The sequence below is a fragment of the Rhododendron vialii genome, chromosome 8a (genome assembly GCF_030253575.1).
Source record: "Rhododendron vialii isolate Sample 1 chromosome 8a, ASM3025357v1".
NCBI classification, from domain to species: domain Eukaryota; kingdom Viridiplantae; phylum Streptophyta; class Magnoliopsida; order Ericales; family Ericaceae; genus Rhododendron; species Rhododendron vialii.
Window position 1 is genome coordinate 12,085,622 of NC_080564.1, and position 20,912 is coordinate 12,106,533.

General features: G+C 39.7%; 1 protein-coding gene across 5 annotated transcripts in view; it reads left to right on the top strand.

The window, feature by feature from the left end:
• The first annotated feature begins 5,809 nt into the window (after window positions 1-5,809).
• Window positions 5,810-20,912, top strand: part of LOC131336651 (uncharacterized) — a 37,962-nt gene continuing 22,859 nt past the window's right edge. For all 5 annotated transcript variants that reach the window (XR_009202900.1, XR_009202901.1, XM_058372558.1 and 2 more), the window contains exons 1-13: window positions 5,810-6,354; window positions 6,460-6,556; window positions 7,660-9,875; window positions 11,230-11,344; window positions 12,369-13,208; window positions 13,393-13,660; window positions 13,738-14,225; window positions 14,514-14,640; window positions 14,738-14,862; window positions 15,711-16,378; window positions 16,507-16,624; window positions 16,711-16,827; window positions 17,743-17,837. Coding sequence is in view for 3 of the 5 variants with exons in the window: in XM_058372558.1 (XP_058228541.1) it covers window positions 6,071-6,354; window positions 6,460-6,556; window positions 7,660-9,875; window positions 11,230-11,344; window positions 12,369-13,208; window positions 13,393-13,660; window positions 13,738-14,225; window positions 14,514-14,640; window positions 14,738-14,862; window positions 15,711-16,378; window positions 16,507-16,624; window positions 16,711-16,827; window positions 17,743-17,837 (5,558 nt within the window). In the remaining 2 variants the exon portion in view is untranslated. The remainder of the gene's footprint in view (window positions 6,355-6,459; window positions 6,557-7,659; window positions 9,876-11,229; window positions 11,345-12,368; window positions 13,209-13,392; window positions 13,661-13,737; window positions 14,226-14,513; window positions 14,641-14,737; window positions 14,863-15,710; window positions 16,379-16,506; window positions 16,625-16,710; window positions 16,828-17,742; window positions 17,838-20,912) is intronic.

A 20,912-nucleotide genomic window follows, 5' to 3' on the forward strand; every position in this document is an offset into this window, starting at 1 on the left:
CAACCTTATAATAAAGATATTGAAGCTTTCTTTTTACATAATTTCAAAGGTTGATCGCAAGGATATATATCCATTGAGCTCATTGCCTAGCTAAAGAGTTCATTTTTGGTTTCTCTATCAGCACCTTCTGTATGGAGCTAGGAGAGATCATAACATTTTTTTGTAGCTCTATTTTCTATGCTGTATTTCTCTGTAAATTGTTATAGTATTTATTTAATGAAGGGTCTTGTTCTACTCCTAAACTCTAATGGTGTAATGTTTGTGAGCCCCATACATATATGTTAGTGTTTATGCATTTGGGTGCATGTGTTTAGTGTGGTTGTAGACTTGTTTACCATATCATACAAATTAAACTGAGCAGCAATAGTATCTTGCTTCCTTTATTTACCAAAATATGCCCTTAATAATGCTATTGGGTGTTGGGCAGAAGGAGTAGTTAATTAATAATGCTATTGGACCTTAGACTAACTTTTTATAATTAATGCAATGTTTTCGGGTAATTTTCTTTGATTTTAGACTTACAGTATAGCTCTCTCTCTCTCTCTCTCTCTCTCTCTCTCTCTCTCTCTCTCTCTCTCTCTCCTATCTTAGTTGCGCCAACTACCATCGCCACTTTTCCCATCGTCGCCGATTTAAAATCACAGCCAAAACACCTTGAATTTGCTTGAAGAATGATGACGTTTTTAAGGTATTTGAAGTAGAGAAAGAAAGAAACTTCAAAATAAAAAAAACAAATAAAAAAAAAAAGCAGAGAAGAAATTCTTCCCTTTGGGCTATATTAATTTTTTCTTTCCTAGCTCTTGGTAACATTCTCATGTTGCCACATATTACAACCCTGGTGATTATAATAACCGAAAGACTTAGGGGCTGTTTGATAAAACTGAAAACTGAAACTGAAAGCTGAAAAATTAAGTACTGAAAACTGAATGCTGAAATTTTTAAGTTGAAAAGCTGTTTGATAAATATATTAAGTACTGAATTAAAAAAATGATGAATTAATTTTGTTCCAATTCTATCTTAATTTACTAACGGTCACAATATACTTTTGGTAATGGTGGTGGAGTGGTGGTGGGGGAGTGGTGGAGGTAGTAGGAGTGCTGGTAGTGGTGGTGGTGGTGTAGTGGTGGTAGTGGTGGTGGAGTGGCGGTGGTGGTGATGGTGGTGGAGTGGTGGAGGTGGTGGTAGGAGCGGTGGTGTGTGGTGGTGTAATGATGGTAGTGGTGGGGTGGTGGTGGTGGTGGTGGTGGAGTGGTGGTGGTGGTGTAGTGGTGGGGGAGTGGCGGTGGTGGTGATGGTGGTGGAGCGGTGGTGGTGGTGGTGGTAGGAGCGGTGGTGTAGTGATGGTAGTGGGGGTGGTTGTGGTGGAGTTGTGGTGGTGGTGGAGTGGTGGAGTTGTGGTGGTGGTGGAGTGGTGGAGCTGATGTGGTGGTGGTGGTGGTGGTAGTGGAGGAAGAGGTGGTGGTGGAGTTGCTGGTGGTGATGTGGTGGTAGTGGAGGGAGTGGTGGTGATGTGGTGGAGGAGGAGTGGTGGTGGTGGTGGTGGTGGTGGTAGTGGTGGTGGTGGTGGAGTGGTGGAGGTGTTGGTGGAAGTGGTTGTGGTGGTGGTATGACGGTTGAATGTAAGTACACAAAAATTCAGCCAGAATTAAGTAGCTCAAAGCTACTTAATTTTTTTCAACTTTTTAGCCTATATTTTAAGTGGTACTTAATTTGTTAAGTACTATGAAATGTGGTTATCAAACCTACTGAATCACTTATTACTTAATTGATTCAGTATTAAATGCTGAATTTAGGTTATCAAACAAGCCCTTAGCTCGGTTGTGATATCTATTCTAATGTATACAGGGGAGCACCACTTTGGTGTCTCTCCTGTCATGTATTTTCCTTTCTTAAAATATCCTTTAAAGAGAAAAAACACAAAAAACAAAATAGTTAGTTATGGGGATATATTGGACATTTTAACACACAAAAAAAACTCCCAAAAACAGTTACCACCTCATTACATATCCAGATGTCCTCAATACACCCCTTTTCCCATCAACTGCTCCGTCCAACATTACCTACACCCACGTTGTACAAAACACAATTCACTCCACGTTTAACAACTGTACCACATCCACAAACGAAACAGTTTTCTTCTCCTCTCCGCCATTGTTGGGGGGGGGGGGGGGGGGGGGGGGGAGCCTTCAGATGCTCATGGGTAATTTGCTAATGTTTCTTTTGATACAAGGGGTTTGGTAAACACTGATGTGGTTTTCCAAGTTAATTTAACGCCAAGGCACATGCGGGGGGAAATTCGCATAGCCTTAAAAATGAGATGCAAATCATTTGGATTTTTACCCCGGGATATTTTCGGAGGTCCACAGATGCTGTGACCGTACTCCACTGCCGCGGGTGGGCATGGTTTTTCGGAGGGCCGATCGAGGTTTTCTGAAGGCCGGAGACACTGTGACCGTACTCCACTGCGGGGAGTGGTGAATTAACTCAACTTCTTACAAAGTGGTGAAGTCTTCTCCCGATAGAGTACGTACCACATTTCTAAATTTAGAAAAATTAGATCCATGCCCATGCAAAACTCGACATTTTTTGTAATTGTGGGTGGTTGATATTAAGCACAACTGGATGTCGGGGCACATACGATGCGTGTACAAGTCCAATTTTGACAAAATTTATGAAAAGTTCACTCAAACAACAAAGACGGAAAGTTATTGTGCATATTTTGTCAATATCCGACTTGTACATGCATCGCATGTGCCCGGCCTATAGTACTTACTAATCTCAGGTATGGGCATCAAAGCCTTGCAAATTGTAATTGTCCTCTTTCACCATAAGACCTTTTATCATTATTATCAAAGCCATTCTTAGGCCACTGTATCATAATATATACGAACCAGGGGTACTGGGGGTAAAAAAAATCATGTAGAGTTTCCTTTTACAAGTCAACCGCAACCATATCATTTCAATAAGCTCAACCATATTACAAAGGGATCTATGAAAAATACAGAAACAGGAAAACAAGTATTCGACCCAAAATAGATTTTAAGGGGTCCTCATCTATCTAATCCTCCACCTGCGACAAACCCTAAACTCTCTTCGATCTCACTCAATTCATCACCAAAATCTACTGGAATTTAGACATCGAATTTGGCACTCGTAACTATCACACAAACCCAAGATTCAAAACAAAGGGGGTGTTTTCACTAACGAAAAACGCAAAAAATTTAATGCATTTTATCATCTCATTTCTACTAATAAAAAAGTTTCAGCATTTTACCATATCGTTTTTACTAACAAAAAAGTTGACAACAAATTTCTTTTTTGCTACAGTAACTCTATTCACAAACCCATCAACAACTTATTCAATCATTACCGGAAACACCTAACAACTTCTCAACCACAAATAAAAATCAACAACTTATTTACTACCGGAATTGACATTTCTTAACAACTTATTCACTGTCGGAAACATCTAACAAATTTTCAACCACAAATAAAAATCTACAAAATTTTCACTACCGAAAACACCCTCTAAATTGAAATAAAACTTAAGAGGAAAAAGCAGACAAGGCCGATGGCTTAACCAATCCCCCAATTCCGAAAAATATAAATTAGTTAAAAGACATCTAAAATCTTTGAGATTAGCCTCCAATACAACACATTAGATAGGAAAAAAATGCGAGAAACTCAAACCTCAAAACGAATAACTTACCGATACATAATGTATGTATATATATACACCCTCAAATAGAGAGAAAAAAGAGTGTGTGTTTGCAAATGAGGAGATTACGATGACCCAAGTGGGCTTTTGGGTCTTTTCAACACTTCAATTCCGTTAGAATTCTTAACAGTTTAATTTAACTCCAATGTTCAAGAGGTGCGTTTTTAAAATTGCAAAAAATGCTAAAGACAGTCTAATGGGATGTCGTTAAGATTTTTAAAATGTATTGGAATTTATAAAAGTGCATAGAGTGTGTGAAAGTATATTGAAAAGTGTAAAAAATACATAGGAATGTGTATTTTTTTGTATTGTTCTTTGCTTATTGACAGTCCACTAACTCGAAAAATACTAAGGGCAACGACGGGTATGTGCACCGACCAGGGTTGATTTCGGTTCGGAGTGAAATTTTCGAAGACCGATTCGGTTCGGTCCAAATATTTCTAGGACTGATCCCGACCTGAGTTGAGTTTGGTTCGGTTAGGAGTGGGATCGGTCCGGTCGGAGATTTCGATCTACCCAAAATATAAAATTTCCATTTAATTTAAAGTATATATATGTAATATATATTTTATAGTATTTTTTATGTAAAATATATAGACGATCGGTTTGGTTCGGTCCGGCAAAAATTTCAAGAAACCGAGACAGAGCCGATTTCGGTTCGGTCTGGTCCGATCCGAAAAAATTCTGCCATCGCCCCGACCGAAAACTGAACCGATTGGTCGGTTTTTTTCGGTCCGTCAAGTTTTATAACACCCCTAACACTGATGGTGCACAAACCGGCACACGGGGGCCTTCTGGGTTGTGAACGAATGATCCGAGCCATTCAATATTTAAATATAAAAAAAATCAAGTGGCCCTTGAAAATCAGTTTAATTTGATATGTGTAGGAGTTCAATCCAATATTTCAATTTTTCATTCAGATTAGATCATGTCAAATTATCGAACAACACAGATCATTCGTGCTGGATTTGGAGTGAGCCCCGTGTGTTGGTCTGTGCACCGTCGGGTGGCCGTGGTCGGGTTGCACTGAACTGTTGAAACTTGAAATCAGGAGGTATTGGTTTCATTTTTTTTTACTTAAAGTGGTCATTGTTCAAAATATTTGAGTAAAAGTAAATTTTTTTACTTTTTCGATTCGTCTTGTTGAGACCAATCAAAAGATCAAAAATATTTGGCGCAATATGAATAAGCACGAAAAAATTCAAATAAAAACAAAATAAAAAAAGTGAAAAAAGTTACTGTATTTAGGGGTGAGCAAAATAACCATGAAACCGTGAATCCAGTCCAAACTAATCCAAACCGAATAGTTTGGTTTGGTTTTTTAAAGATGTGGTTAGGTCTCAGTTTAAAAAAAATAGAAACCGTGTTAAATGGTTTGGTTTATGGATTTACGTTAATGGTTCTGGTTCCAAACCAATCCGAACCGTGTGATACACACACATATAGTATATAATTTGTTTAGATATACTTAATAAACTTAATTTTCTTATCTAATACTCTATTCCACCACCCTATTCTTTTCTTTCACTTTCAATATTAATTTCCTAAACTTCCTATTCCTACAATTTCATTACACTAAACATACATGGTTTGGGCTTAGTAAAGTGATTTCCTACTCTTTTATCTCGGTAACTTACTTTCTAATGTATTCTATTCTTATTTAGTTGATTGATGTTAGTGAGCTTTGATGATTTTAATATATTAATTTCAATATAACTTTTAGTTTAAGTTATCTTTGCAATTTTAAGTACTTAAAATAGTTTATAGTAATGATATCTCAATTTTAAACGAACCGTGGTTTAAAACCGAAACCAAACCGCCTTTGAATGGTTTGGATTGGTTTGGTTTTATGAATTTTATGGATTGGTTTGGTTCTCTAAATTCATAATCCGTAAGTAGTGGTTTGGTTATTGAATTATTATAAAACCAGACCAATCCGATCCATGCTCACCCCTAACTGTATTAGTGAAACTGGGTCTTAACCCTAAAACTAAATTATGCCACCCTAAAACTTTTAAATTACGCCAATATCCCTCAATCAATCTTTTTTCAATTTCCAGAGGCATCCACGTTCCACGACAGTACTGTATATGCTTGGCTTCCGTTATCCGCGAGGCCCACTCGGACTCACGAAGCCCCGAACCTTCACGCCGACAACACGACAATTCAGTAGTCCGTGCTACACAATTCCCCACTCACGGAGATCAGCACAAACCATTCAAATTCCCTACTCGAACACTCTCTACTCTGAGTCTTCTCTCATCGCCGATTCGTTCATGGCGAAATCGCAATCCAATACACGAGTAAGTGAGTAACACGACCACCACCATCCGCTGCATAAGACGGTCCGCGATGTTCCTCAACGATTACGTCCAACGGAGGCTATCGTCCCTGTTGCGTCCGTTGCTCCGAGAGGACCCGGACTTGGAACTCCAACTAGGGTTTCTCCGCTCCCACGGCGTCGCCAAGAACCTCAGCTTCGACCCTTCGGTTCTCAACCGGCAGCTGTTCGACGGCTCCTCTCGATGGTCTTTCACGGACGTAACGGTCGAACAGTTGAGTGTTAGAGTGTCCTACTGGTCTTCCCCCAACCTCGTACTCGAGGTTCGCGGTCTCCGTGTCGCTCTATCACTTGGGTAAACCACTGTTCTCTCTACATCTTGCGAAAAAGTTGTGTTTTGTTGTATGTATTGTGTATCTGTGCATGTATTTAGAGTCCATGTATTTTATTTTTTTTGAAGGGAATTGAAGGAGGGGAGAGGTTTTAGAACGAGACAGGAATGGACAGACACGGCTTTGGAGGATAAGGAGAGGGCTTTAGCCGAAATGGATCCTGAGGTATTGGTGCTTTCTTACAGTGAGAAAAGTAAAGGAGAAAAGAGCCATTTGTTGTTTAACTGGGCGCAATATGGTTCACTTAATCCTACTAAATAGGTAGCTTTGATGCTTACAGAAGCTTGAAGTCTTGTACGACAATGTTAAGATTACCATGGCATGGACACCCCGTTGGTTGTGCCAACCCAGTGATATCATTTGCTTTCTGTTTGTTTAACGGAACAAAGCAAACAACAAGAAAAAGAACCACAAGCACATCAATAGAAGAGAAACTCTTCCTGGTATATTGTTAATCAGAGACCAGTCAACAAACATGACATGGTGTACAACGTGCGTATGTCACACCGCCTCATTGGTGATTGGGATGGTTTGTTATTTGTTGTCTTAAACCTAATTACGAATGGGTCATTGCCACTCAGGCATGCTGTATGAATTGTGGCACAGCAAGCATTGTGCATAGGGTTTCTGATTAATCAAACATAACCTGAGTAGCCAAAAATTTCCCCGAGTAAGGATCCCATGCCACCTGCTAACCTTACTTATAGCCGCAGTAGTTCAAAAGAAGCTAGGAACAACTTAAGAAAAGGATATTCTTGTGCTAAGAAGGCTAAATAATTGAGAAAACATGAAAATTGTCTAAAATGAGAATAATTAAGCTCAAATTCGGAAATTAAAGAGAACCACCATTAGGTTGTAAAAAATACATTTTTCCTTATGCCAACATGGAATATTAAACTACTTTTTTAGAGTTAGAGGAAAAGATTCTTTCTTTCTACATTTAGCCGTCATTAACAATGCTAACATACATTCTCGACCCATAACCGACTTCCATTCCACTAAATGAGCCTTGAAGCATTAAAATCCTAGTTTGCATTTTCACACTCTACATTTGCTGATTTGTATATCTGTAAGTTGGCTAATAAAGTTTGGGCTTAATCTGGGTCACAGGGTAATGACTCGCATTGACCCTAGGATACACTAATTCAAGTACAAGCAATAGAAGGCTTCTTAATTCAACATATATAGGCTTTTGATATGTTGGGTTTTAGATTGGACTGCAAAGTGAAATAGTAATCAGTAATGACAGATTTTTTGATGGATTACAGGGTAGAGATTTACATGAACTCATGCAAACATTAGCGGACATCGATTATGCAAGGAATCGGAAGACTTTTATCTTTAGTGGGATACTAAAATTCAGTCAGTTGCAGATGCATGACATTCATGTTCAAGTGCAATTTCCCACTTCAAATGATACATTCAGCTGTTTTTGTGAGATGAAGGAGCTTAATGCAGAATCTATGTATACTGAGAATGGGTGTATTTTGAAAGGACTCATCAGTTCACTTTTTTCTCCTTTAAAAGAGGGATCTTTCAGTCTTGACGTGAAAGGTTTTGAGATTGGGTTGAAGAGGAGAGATAGAATCAGCTGTCCTGTAGTTTCAGCAGATCTGTTCACTCGCATCAAATTCAAAGGTCTGCAGCTTATGGGCGTCAATCTTAATGTTCCAGTGTTAAGCTTGTCAGTTTCTCCAGAAGACCTTCCCATCATTTTCGCATTTTCGCCACCCTCACCAAATGAATCCAATTATCCGAGAAGTGGTAGGCACCTATGGAACATAGCTGCAAGCAGAATTAGTTCCCTGATGTTGACTTCAAGATTGACATTGTATACGTTGGTTGGTATTATCTGTCTGTGGTTACGGTATGTCAATGCTTATGAGAATCTACTTGTGTTAGTTGGATATCCTGTGGACAACGTCATGGAAGGATCTGCTGTTAAGATGTCCAAGGATAATCCCTTTTCAGTATCTGTTAAAAATCATTGGAAGATGGTTTCTGAAATTGAAAAGAAGCTGCCTGCTGAGGCTATTGCACTGGCACGGCGAATAACCCGTTACAGAGCAGCATTAAATATTAGACAAACAAACGATTATTCTAGTAGATTGTTAGTCAGTACTTGCTGGGGATTCTTCAATAGGGTCCTTGCACTCCTACAACTTATTTGGAGCTTTCTATGCGGAGCACTAAGGTCATTAATGATATTACTTGGGCAAATATTATTGGATGACCATTCACACATTGAAGGACAGAGTAGAACTTCTGAAGATTCCTGTGCACAAAGTTGCTTTAACGTAAGCATGGGAATGATTTCTATTGTTTCCTCAGTGAATAGGGTTCAGACTGTTAGTGGTGGGGACCCAATTTCAAGTGCCGGGAGCTCCATGGGTGTAGTTTCAGTTTGTGTTTCAATTGACGGCTTGTTTTTAGTATTCACTGAGAAAATTTGTGAACAGTGTTTTTTCTTTTCATGCGGGAACTTGAAGGTTATGTCCTCATCTCATGCTGAAGATGGCTTGAAGAATAATACTAGATATCTGAACGGACACTTGAAAAAGAAAATTGATTATTCGAAAACCATTGTATGGGGTGAGCCTGCACGAGTGTTTTATCCAGAAGATACTACAACTAATGCAACTGATGGGTCTTCTGTCTCGCCCTTGTGGAATCTTCTTGGTGAGATGAGGTTAAATTGGAAAAATTATTGCACAACATTTGAAGGAAGTATGATTCAGTGTTTCGAAAATCCTTTGATTCTCTGTGAGATAAAACGATTTGCGACGGATCGAAGCCTGAAGAATTTGAGTTCTGGGTTTTGGGAATTCTGTTTGATGGTTGGAAAATTGAAGTTTGTCTTGGATTATCCCTCGATACTACCGACTGCTCGGGTTCTTAGACAGGTACACCATGCTCTTTGTTGGACAGATTGCAGCAGGAGAGCACAAGTGGTTTTGCCTACTCCAGTGACATATGAGATCCCACTAGCAGTCAGTTGGGATAGGAGATGCAAGTCATATATTAGTGAAATGGAGAAGGCAATGCTTAAAATGCTTCCACAGAAACATATTCAAATTGCAGTGTTTATTGCTGGTCCTCTCATCAAAATTTCCCTGAGAAAGGAGGGCTTCCATGATGAGTATGAAAATGGAAGTCATGTCTCTAGCCAGGATGATCTTCACCTTGAACTTGATGTCCACAATATAGAACTTGCTGTTTGGCCAACTTTGAACTCTGATTTTGTAGCTTCTACTGACCGACAAGGATTGAATGATGCAGGGCGAGAATCTTTCAGGTTTAAGGAACCCCGAACAGTTAAAGTGCCTAAGATGGATAATGAGATATACATGTGTCAGGGGAAAATTTGGCACGGTATTTACTTAAATGTTATTGGTTTAGAAGCTTATCTCCATGACTCAGCAAAAAATCAACAGTGTCCAGTTATTTTGCTAAATCCAACAACTATCAAGTTATCCTTCTTGAGGTAGGATTTTAGTCACTAATTTTTGTACCTTATCTGGATACTGCGGTTCCTCTAGATGCGGGATATTGAAAGACCTTGCTTTTGCTTATTGTAACTAGTTAAATCACTTGGCAAGGTTACTACTTACTAGTTCCATACTTTTTTCCACCTCGGTCTTTATTGAAACATGCATTTGTGTGCAGATTCTTGTAACAGCATTGTGGATTTCTTTCTTACAGACTTCTATTTTTCTTTTTTTTTAGTACTATGTAAAATACCAAGGTAATATCGACGTGGAAACTGAAAGTTCTCATGAGGACGATCAAAGTAGCAAATGTAACTTCCGATAAGCTTCAAATTTCCTTTTAGTTCTTCTTGTCAAATTAGCAATCCTCATTTTTGGAGTTATAAACTTGTAATCTTGTTGACATGGCAATGAAGGCATAATATTGCCTTCCATGTATTTTATCGTTCGTTCCTGTACCAAGACACATGTAGTTGATAATGATCACCAGTTTTTCCAAAGCTGAAACTGTTTGGAAATGTGTCCACAAAAATGTATACCAACTTACCAAGTTGTACAACGGAAGGATGGGTAGGTGTGGCAATTTTGGGTTTAATGTGGCCTCTGGGTGTGGATCTATTTTGCAGGGTTAATGTTGTTGTCTCCTAATATTTTCTTGCTGGTCGTCAAGCCTACATTGTTTAGCACATCATCACTTAGTCCGTTTTCCTGGGTAGATGTTAATTGCGATACACTCATGACTCATCATCATATTTGCACACTCAAGGTAAGCTTGTTGAAATACTGTGTAGAAGACTACAAAGGTACTTGCGTACGAGATATAGGAGTCAAATGTCTAGAAATGAAATTAATCTTGTACATATATTCCCAATGGACAAGCTGCATAGGGATTATGTTTTCTTAGGGTTTTCGACATTACATGAGATCACTTTGAAGTCCTGAAGTTACGTTGGGTTGAGTTTGATTGGCCAAGCTTTGCATATTTAACTGGTTGCCCAAGTCTAGCTACCATGCAAACATCATGAGTCCAAGGAAAAGGTGAGCCCTTGTCCTTTCAAATAAATGCTTCTTGTTTAGCCATTGCTTTCACTTCTTGTTTAGCTTGAAGAGCCTCGCAACGGAGTGTAGGATAAGTTTCAGTTTTATGATTGTTGGAATGAGGCCTGTTTTGTGATTTGTGACCCTCTTCAGGTGTTGTCGTGTTGCCTATTCTCTGCATTGTCAATTTCATAACTTGTTGATATGGTAGCTCATTTTGTGGGTATTTCCCTTTGTTTTGGTTTTATACACCATATTGCACCTCTCTCCCCTCCTCCTCTGATTATGAGAGTGCTTTGCATTGTATGGCAGGGAAGATGTTCATTCATTTAGCACATCAATTGTGGCATTCTCAGCAGCGTTGCATGGGATGGCGACAGGAGTAACTGTCTCATTATGCATGGATAGATTGTCTATTTTGGTTGAGGTAATTCTTTTGTTTTTGTTTTTTTTTGGTTTCAGCATATATATATTTTTTAATTCTGCATTTAGTAGTATAATTTTCAAGTAAGGTGCATCAGCTTGTTTCATTGCTCATATTAGATTTCCTTCTCTCTTCGTTTCTTGGAGCATTTGGCGGATACTTGTTGGCCATCTCTTGAATATGACTGAGAATCTTCTTCTAGGCATGTTGTTGTTCCTGTTACAGTCTTGAAACCATCTTCATTACATACTTGGTTATGTACAATGGATCATATTAATGACAACCCTATTTTATATCTTCTTATGTCTAGTGTGTTGTCGAATGGATGAGGAAAACGCCAAATTGTGGAGTGTGGAGAGTCTTGAGGATCTTTTCACACATTACGAAGAAATTTTGCATACTTCCTAGCATTTATCGCCATAGTTATCAATATATTATGATTCACGGTTCGGTTCATGATTCATGCCTGAGTTGATACTAATATATGGGTTATGATGGTGATTTGTAATTAATTTGAAGAGGGATTCTCCCGAATAGGAAACGGATGTGTGCATAGCACGTGATCCATGCGGGATACCACGTGATGGTGAACGGTATAACCGAACTTGTATATTGCTTGCCGGTAGGGGCACGGTGGTCTTTGCCGAACAGGTAGTTCGGATACAGCTTCATTCCCGAACAGTGGCAAACCCTAGCAGAACCGCCCTCAGTGGTAGGGCGGTGGAAGCATTCTGGAATGTTCTAGAAGCAAGATCCTATGTGTTATCCCGTGAATGTTATAAGTCAGTCTTAAGTAAGATGCTTGACAATTCATTACAGCTGTCAATAAGTGGACACTGGATATTAGGTGCTGACATATTGACATATGCCTGCGTAGGCATGTGTTATATGACTCTAGATCATTGGGTATCTTGTGATGTCAGCAGATGATGGGTGCTTTTTTTGTTTTGTCTTGTTTATCTTGTGGACTCTAAAGTTAGTAGCCTTTTATTTCCTTTGTAAGAGTTAACACTTTTCTATATTGCAGGAACTTGTTGACCTGTTTTCTGCCGTGTCATGTGTTGATTCGTATGGTGGTGTAAGCTTTCAAGAATTAAGGAGGCAAGAGATGACGTGCGCTGATTCTGCAAGTGAGGCGACACTGGTGACAGGAACGAAGAGGCTACCATTGTGCTGGACGAAAGTTCTTTTTGGTATTAGTAGCACTTTTGAGATCAGGTCAATAGTTCTTGTCCTCCATAACTCCCGGAAAAGCAATATGGAGAACTCTGTCATGCCATTTGACACAACATGGGGTGTCTGCAACGCTGTTGCTAAAAAGTTTGCGATGGATGGTTTGCCTGTTTATGGAATTTTGTTTTGTGTTCAACAGACATCTTTGGAGTTTTTGTGTGAAGAAAGTGAGCTGGAAGTTATTGCTCATCTCACAGAAATTCGCTCCGTCATTTTCAGAGATCAGAATGACATTTGTATAACATTAGATAAATTTCAACATAGAAATCTGCTGCATTCTCTGAGTTGCTTGTATGAACTCTCTCTTTCCCACTGTACATCTGCTTTGCGGTTAGCATCCCTTCAGAATGACTTACATTCAGGAAGTGTGAGTGATGCAGCTGAGGGCTCTTCTTCTGTGGGAAAGATTTCTCATGTGGTGGAGGATTCGGCTACACCCCCTCAAGAATCAAACACTCCAAATAGGGTGGCACCAGCCATTGGTACTTGGTTGGTTACGAACTTCGCAATCAGTGAAATTTATATGACAGGATTGTTGGTAAAGAAGATATTGGTTGGAGCTCAAAAATCAACCAAGCTTGAATGCTCAGTATCTGTCGGGCATGAATTCCGGATGATTGCTTGCCATATACAGGTAATTATCTTCTCGGTTGGATGAAATGTGAAAGATAGCCTTGTTGCTGAAGTTTTTATTCTTTACTCCAGTGATCATGCATTTTGACTTCATGTAATGTCATTAAAATACGCAGGCTTATTATTGGGTTAATCTTAGCCTGATTATTTGGAAACTTATTAACATACTTAAGGATTTTGGGCAGGGTGGTTCTGTATTCGTTGAAACAGAAGCACTGGCAATGTTTGTTGAAGGTTTTGCTTCGTACCTTGGTTGCATCAGAAGTCTTTCACATGTAGCATCATCTGAAGAGCACATGGTTACTGAAACTGGTGAAAACATGGCTGCACAGGATGGTCATCCCAGTGAAGGGCAACAAAAGACCCTTCAACAAAGGATATGGGAGCAGTTGGAAGTATTTACAGTAGATCTTTCTCAGCTTTCTCTGTTTCTTGTGGCTGCAGAAGAATCTGGTATAACCATTTCTAGGTCTGTTGGTTGTTAAACAATTCTGCCATGTTTGTTTGAGTTATGTTTTACTTTGGTGCAGGTGGATTTAAAGAACTTCAATTTGATGCTGATTTGCATTTGGAGCTTGAATTGGTCAATACGAATAAAAGATTTTTATTTGATCTTTTCCGCTTGTCTATTCTTTCACAAATCCTTCATGAAAATGAGGAACAGCAAACCAATGATATTCCGATTCCTCATTTTTCATCTCTCATGCTGAGCGATTCATCTTCTCAGTCTTTACATGGGGATCCTAAATTAGAATTTGAACTTACCGATGGGATTCATTCAGCTCTTAATGATGCAAGTTGCTCAGGCCCTTGTTTTTGGCAAAAGGAACCTGTTGTGGATGGTTCTGTATCTGGAGTCCTGGATTTAAGTCGTCAAAGCTATATATTGAAACAGTTAAGTGCATCCATTGCCGTTGAGAAGCCTGTGCAGGGAGAGAGTCAGGTCTTGAATGAGGTTTGGGTTGGCATTGGGTCTATTACAGGTTTTGACATGACAATCTCTCTGCCAGAAGTAAAGGTGAGCCCTATTTTAATGTTGTATGTAATTATTCCAGAGAGGTTTTCTATCTCTTATTATAGTAGGGCTTTGACTGATGCTAAAGATCTTGTTAGAACTTAGAAGCGTGTCTATGGATACCATGTTTTTTGACTCTCTCTCTCTCTCTCTCTCTCTCTCTCTCATATGAAGTAATTGGGGTGTAGTTGGTGCAAGTTGTCTGATGTCAAGGATTCTTTATGTACCATTGTTACTGTGGTTGGTTTTGGAATAAGTTACTTTGCATAACTTCATTTTCTTGCATCACAGGTGCTTTCATCTACTGTTGAATCCTTGTCAGGGATTCTTGGTGAGAAGACTTCTGGCAATGTCAAACAAAGGCACAATTCTACTAACCAAGAATCTGATAGAAGTTCGGATGAAACAGTTCGTGATGGTATTATTTTTTCTTGATGCTTTTTGTTGTCATACAATTCTCCTTCCAGAGAACTTTGGGGATGTTTAGCCTAACGGCATGGTCATGTCATGTTTAGGGGCTCTTGTTGCTATTCAAGATGTCCATCAGCACATGTATATGGCAGTTGAAGGTGGAGAAAGCAAGTACATTTTGGTTGGAGCAACTCATTATTCACTTGTTGGAGACAGGGCTCTTTTTAGAGTATGAAATTCTATATGTAGCATTCCTTCCCATATATAATCTTTAAAATACTGGTTTCCTTATTATAGAATAGGTTTTTCATATCATTTGTTTCAACCAAAGGAATTAGCTATGTAATTATTTGAGAGCTGCTAGGTTAGTTGGAAGTTTATGTGATTTGCATTCCAGTACTTGGTAAGCAGTGTTCTAAATGGCGCTCGGCGCTAGTCAGGCTGCGACCCACCGCCAAGCGCCTAGGAGCCACCAAGCGATTTGGCATTTTTTTTTTTTTGTTTTACTATGTTTGTTAGAAACATAATCCATCACACTACATGCACAAAAACACAAATATCCAGTCAACACCGCCAGTCACAGACACACACACACAGAGTCGAACCCGACAATCGGCGATGAGGTGTGGCGGCGATGAGAGGGCTTCTCAACTGGACTAGGGCTTTTCAATTTCGATTGATTGATTGACTGGGGGCTCTGGATCATAATATATGATAAAAAATTACACCGTCCCCTTACATTAGATTACCACGACATAATTTTTAAAAATTACAGTGCCTAGCTCCGCCAAGTCTCCCTGGGCGCCTAATGAAACGCCTAGGGGTGTAATCGCTGTGGCAGGTTGCCGCCTAGGTGCCGTGGCGGCCGTCATTTAGAACACTGTTGGTAAGCTACATTTTTTGTGGAAGTTTCTGTACTGGAGGATTTCCTCTTTACTAACTTGTACTACAACATTGGATTAACAGATTATGTATCCATCGTCTTCTGCATTCTTTTCTCTCATTAAGTGTCCTTTACTTGTTAGTGGAAGCCCATCATGTCTCATATCCCTGATCTCTGATCGAACTTGTGCTTAGGTGAAGTATCAGAATCAAACGAGGTGGAAATCATCAGTTTTGTGGTTCTCCTTAATTTCATTGTATGCTAAGAGTGATTCAGGGGAACCATTGCAATTGAACTATTGCCCAGGATCTGGTTTTGTTGATATTTCCAGCGTCAATGATGGTGGGCGGGCACTTTGGAAGATGATTTCTCGTAGACTTGACAGTTCCGAGGGTGATATAGAGTCAGAGTCCTACAACTTCTTAGCTAGGAATACATTTTATCTTGTAAACAAGAAGATTGACCGTGCTGTTGCTTTTGTTGACGGGGTTCCAGAGTTTGTCAACAAGCCTGGAAATCCTTTCAAGTGGAAAGTCTTTGTTGATTTTCCTCTAGCTCGTGATGTTGGGCTGCCAGATAGATATCCGGTGGATGCTTCTAGAACTAGCCTGCAACATGATTTACATGGGAATAAAGAGCGCTTCTCTGGCATACCGCAAAATCTTCATTACATAGATATTGTGATTGAGAAGATCATATTGACCATTGTTCATGAACTTCCAGATACAAAGGAAACATTCCCTCTCCTTCAGGCATCTATCAGTACCAGGGAATTCACAGTACAAATTCTACCTGCTAAAGCGAGGGTTATAAGCACATTAAGCATGGTGCTATGCTACTTTGATTCCCAAAGTAACTTATGGTGAGTTTTCGTGCCGTTTAAGATAGTAGCAATCCCCACCCTAATCTCTGTAATTTTGGCTCCAGTAGATTTACTCTTTTGATATGAATATGTTTCCTTACTTTCTCCTTGTGATTGCAATATTGCAGGAGAGATGTCATTCACCCAGTTGAAATATGTGTTTTCTACCGCTATCGGTTCCTGATTAAAGGTTCAGAACTTGATCTACACAGGGTGCCTGTCCATTTTTATGGTAGAATGAAAGAGGTCTCATGTTAAATCACTTTAATGTCATTCATTCTTTCATTGCTGTTTTATGTTCATTATGTACTCATATCTTTGCATATTGGCAGTTCAGGATGTCAGTAAGTGAGCTTTCCGTGGACATACTTTTATTTGTGATTGGAAAGTTAGATTTGGCTGGTCCCTATGCCATAAAGACCTCTACAATTTTGGCTAACTGCTGCAAGGTTCTGTACTTTATTTTGCTGTGATTGGTTCATAAGAAGCACTTGTTTGTTTTTTGCTGCTTGTTATTGTGAGTGTTCTCATCTTGTTTTTTTACTTGTTTCTGTGAACACTGTTCTCATCTCATATGCATGCACATCTTTCTGCTTGTACTTGCACTTGTTAGTGTATGCATATCTTGACCAATATTTTCCTTTTCCTTGTTTCTATCGTAGGATTGAATTTTCTTTTCGTTCCATGTGTATTTTACTTTTTCTGATTCCGAATTGAGCCTTTTCGCTTACTTTGTTTGTCTTCTTGAAATCATAGCTTAATTTGTCATTCTGGATTGAGTAGAGAAAACTGGAGGCTACGAAAATGTTGATGGCATTTCCAGTTTCCCAGATAAGTGGTAGCCTGTAGTAAGGGGTTTAAACGCATATTGTATTGTTGATGGTTTTGTGTACATGGGTCCAGCCCCGCCAGGTTGTGGCTTGGCTGTCATTCCAACCAACCTATGCTTGATTTTTAGGTTCTCAAGGATGCTGCATCTAAAACTTCTAATTTGACCTTCTTCAATATATGCTCTGCGGCGATGGTGCCTTATATGCAAAAGACAGGATTTTGACCCCTCTCTCTCTCTCTCTCTCTCTCTCTCTCTCTCTCTCTCTCTCTCTCTCTTTTCATTATGATCTTGGGTTTCGGTGTTATGTTGATATATGTCAAGTACGCTTACTGTTCAGTACGCTTACTGTTCTGATGGTGTTGTTTCCTCTCCTAATTTTATATCCGTAAGCTACTCAGAGTCCAATCGGTGAAATATTTACGTGGCCTTATTTATTTTGTTCTCTTCCACCTTTAAATTTTTCTGAATTTCGATCAATCCCAAAATGTGAACTTGGAGCATTACAGAGGTTTATTGTTATGTTGTGAAATAGGTGGAAAACCAGTCAGGCTTAAATCTTCTTTGTCACTTTTATGATAATCAAGATGCGCTGGTAGCCAGAAAGCAGTCAAGTATCATTATGTTAAGGTACCACTCTTACTATTGATCCTTTAAATATTGTAACGAGTTTCTCTCTGCCTGCGATTCATAGAACGTTTAGCCACATGAGATTTAGAGGATTCGACACAAACTATTTGTCATTTTTTGAGCCTTGCTGAAGGAAGCTTATCATTTCCTCCTCTTTCTCACCTGCTGATAGACATGGATTGCAATTGCAAAACTTTGTAGTTACTGTGTCGTTCAAGCTAATTGCAAGTTAACTTTAGAAGAGAATGTGTCTTTGCTTCGCTAAATCATGACTAACTATTCAAGGTAATATAGGCGAGTTGTAGACTATATTGCAAATTTGTTAGTTTTTTCATGACAAGTTGAATGGAAGGAGATTCAAACTTAATAGGAGTGACATACCACATAAGGAAAATGTATGTAATTCTATGGGAAGTTTTAATACTGATTTTCAGTTAAGTATAAACTTTCCAAAAGGAAAACTATTCTTCCTCACAAATTTTGAGAAGTATTTGTTTCCTGTTCTATTTGAGCAACTAGTTATTTTCTCGATGTATCATGGGAAGTCTCACAATCATGTGATACTTTGTGCGAGATAAACATTTGCAAAATTATATGGTCATTGGTAATATACTTGATTTGTACAATTGGGATAACTTTTTAGCTGTTTAAGCTTTTGCAACTATTGGTGATCTAGCTATGCATCGGATCTGGTATCAGGAGATATTTTGGTCTTGCAGCATGTATTTGTTCCCACATTGGATCTGGTATCAAGAGATACCATGTTATATGGCACGGAGTGTTGGGCTAATAAGAAATGAGATGCTAGTAAAATGGTTGTAGCTAAAATGAGAATGTTGAGACAGATGTCCTATAAAATTTGAAACGGAAACCTTAGCGGGAGGGCAGGGGTAGCACCTGTTATGCAGTCTTGGGTAGAACTCAACCCCAAAAGCTAGTTGTTGAAGTGAGGGTGCCCTAACGCTTATATAATTCACATTTGATACCCAGGTGATATGGGACTTCGCTTCACACCCTCCCTCACACGCAACAAGCTCACTCGGCAGCACCTGCCGCGTGCAGGCTAGAGACACGCACCCTACCCATCCCCAGTACCTAGCTTTGATACCATGTTACGCGGTCTTGGGTAGAACTCAACCCCAAAAATTAGCTGTTGAAGTGAGGGTGCCCTCACGCTTATATACTTCACATTACGTACCTAGACAATGCAAGACTTTGCTTCACAGCACCGATAGAAGATGAGAGAGAATATATTAAGGTGGTTTTGACATGTCTATTGTGGATCGGTAGATGCAGTAGTTAGGAGCAGTGATATGGCTACGGTTGTATAAATCTAGAATGTTGGTATTAGGATGATCTTTTTTTGGTTTGTGTGCCGGTTGCGGGGCTTTGACAGTCACGTGTGAGATGAGGTTAATTTCCAAGCCATCGGCAAGAGATTTGGAGGCTGTTTTGGGGTTGTGAGGCAACAGAGAAAAGGCATTTTGGGTGAGCTATCCTGTATATACAAGGCAATGGCTTTGGATCCAAACTTGGGTTAGCATCATGTTGATGTCGATTGCTTGTGGTCCTGTATGGGTCAAATAACAGAATTGGGCAAGCACATGAATGTTGACAGATAATACTGCACATGTTGGATAGGAGGAAGATGTTGGTTCATGGAGTTAACAATTAGGCGTTCACGTAGTTCAGGTTGCTTGTGCGTGGCATGAGGAGGTGCGTGCCACCAGGTGGGGGGTGCATTGGACTTAGAATTCATAGTGGCCTACAAGATTGGTGGTCTTGGGGTGAAGATGTGGAGCGGGATGGCACATGTGTCCTTAGGTTGGGTCAGCAAGTGGATAGGCTGTGAAGGTGGGTCTGGGAGTTAAGGCACATAATTTGTTGTAGAAATGAACAGGGGTTGTTGGTGTGAAGAATGGGCCACAAGTTGATGTTGGCCGGGTGAAGTATACTCTAGCTGAGAAGGGTTAGAGATATGGAAGGCGACTATAGCCCAAGCATAGATGATTATTAGAGGAGGATACCTGTCTAGTCTGGCCAAATGGAATGCATCTTATATAGCGAAACTTGGATAGTAGCTTTTGAATTTTTGGCTCGGTGCTTTAGTGATATAGGCTTGTAACCCTCTGGAACCGTTACGTTACATACCACAAACAATGGTGACGTAGTTAGCAGCCGTGTTTGTAACCTCTTGTATACTTTGGTGTTTAATGAACGCTAGTTAATTACGATGAGACCACAAGTAAAGATTTACACGTTACATGGACTTGGGTACAAGTGGTACGGGTATGTTTCTAAGCTTTGAATTCATTGAACGGGATGCTCTTATTACGTGGACTTGTAACGAAATTTGCATTTACAAACTTGAGTTTACCACACCCTTGCACCTTCTTGAAAACTACAGCCTTGAAAGGAATCTCCTTTTTCCTTAACACTTTAAAAAGATTTGCAAACAGATCAATTTTTCTATGAAAAGTCAAGGCCACCGACGGCCACTCGTGGGCCCCGCACGGATGATCCGAGCCGTTCAATAATTTAAAAAAACAAAACGAATGGGCCTGTGAAATAAGCTCAATCCAATATGTGTTGGTGCTCGATCCAATCTTGCATTTTTTCATTCCGATTTCGGATTCGTGAAAAAATGGAAGACTGGATCAAGACCGGATTGAGCTGATTTTTAATGAACCCACTCAGGGATTTTTTTAAAATTATTGAACGGCTCGGATAGTCCGTGTAGGGCCCAGAGTGGGCCCTGTGTGGCCGTTGGTGGCCATGGTCAGCGTGTATAGCAGATTTCATTTTTCTATCACTCATGACCTCTTTGTTCTCAAGAGTCGGAGGCGGCACAGCTGGCTGCCCTTAGATTTTCCACCATTCCAACTGGCTCTGATATCAAATTGACTCCTGTCTTTCTACATGAAGGCCATTGAGAAGAATAAGACCTGGATAGTCAAGCCACCAGCTGATACATCTAGTTGGTTAATCTTTTAGGTGAAGACCTAAAGGCATAGGTGGAGGCTACGGACACAGAGACAAAGGGACATGGAGAAGAATTCGATTATGTCTCAAAAA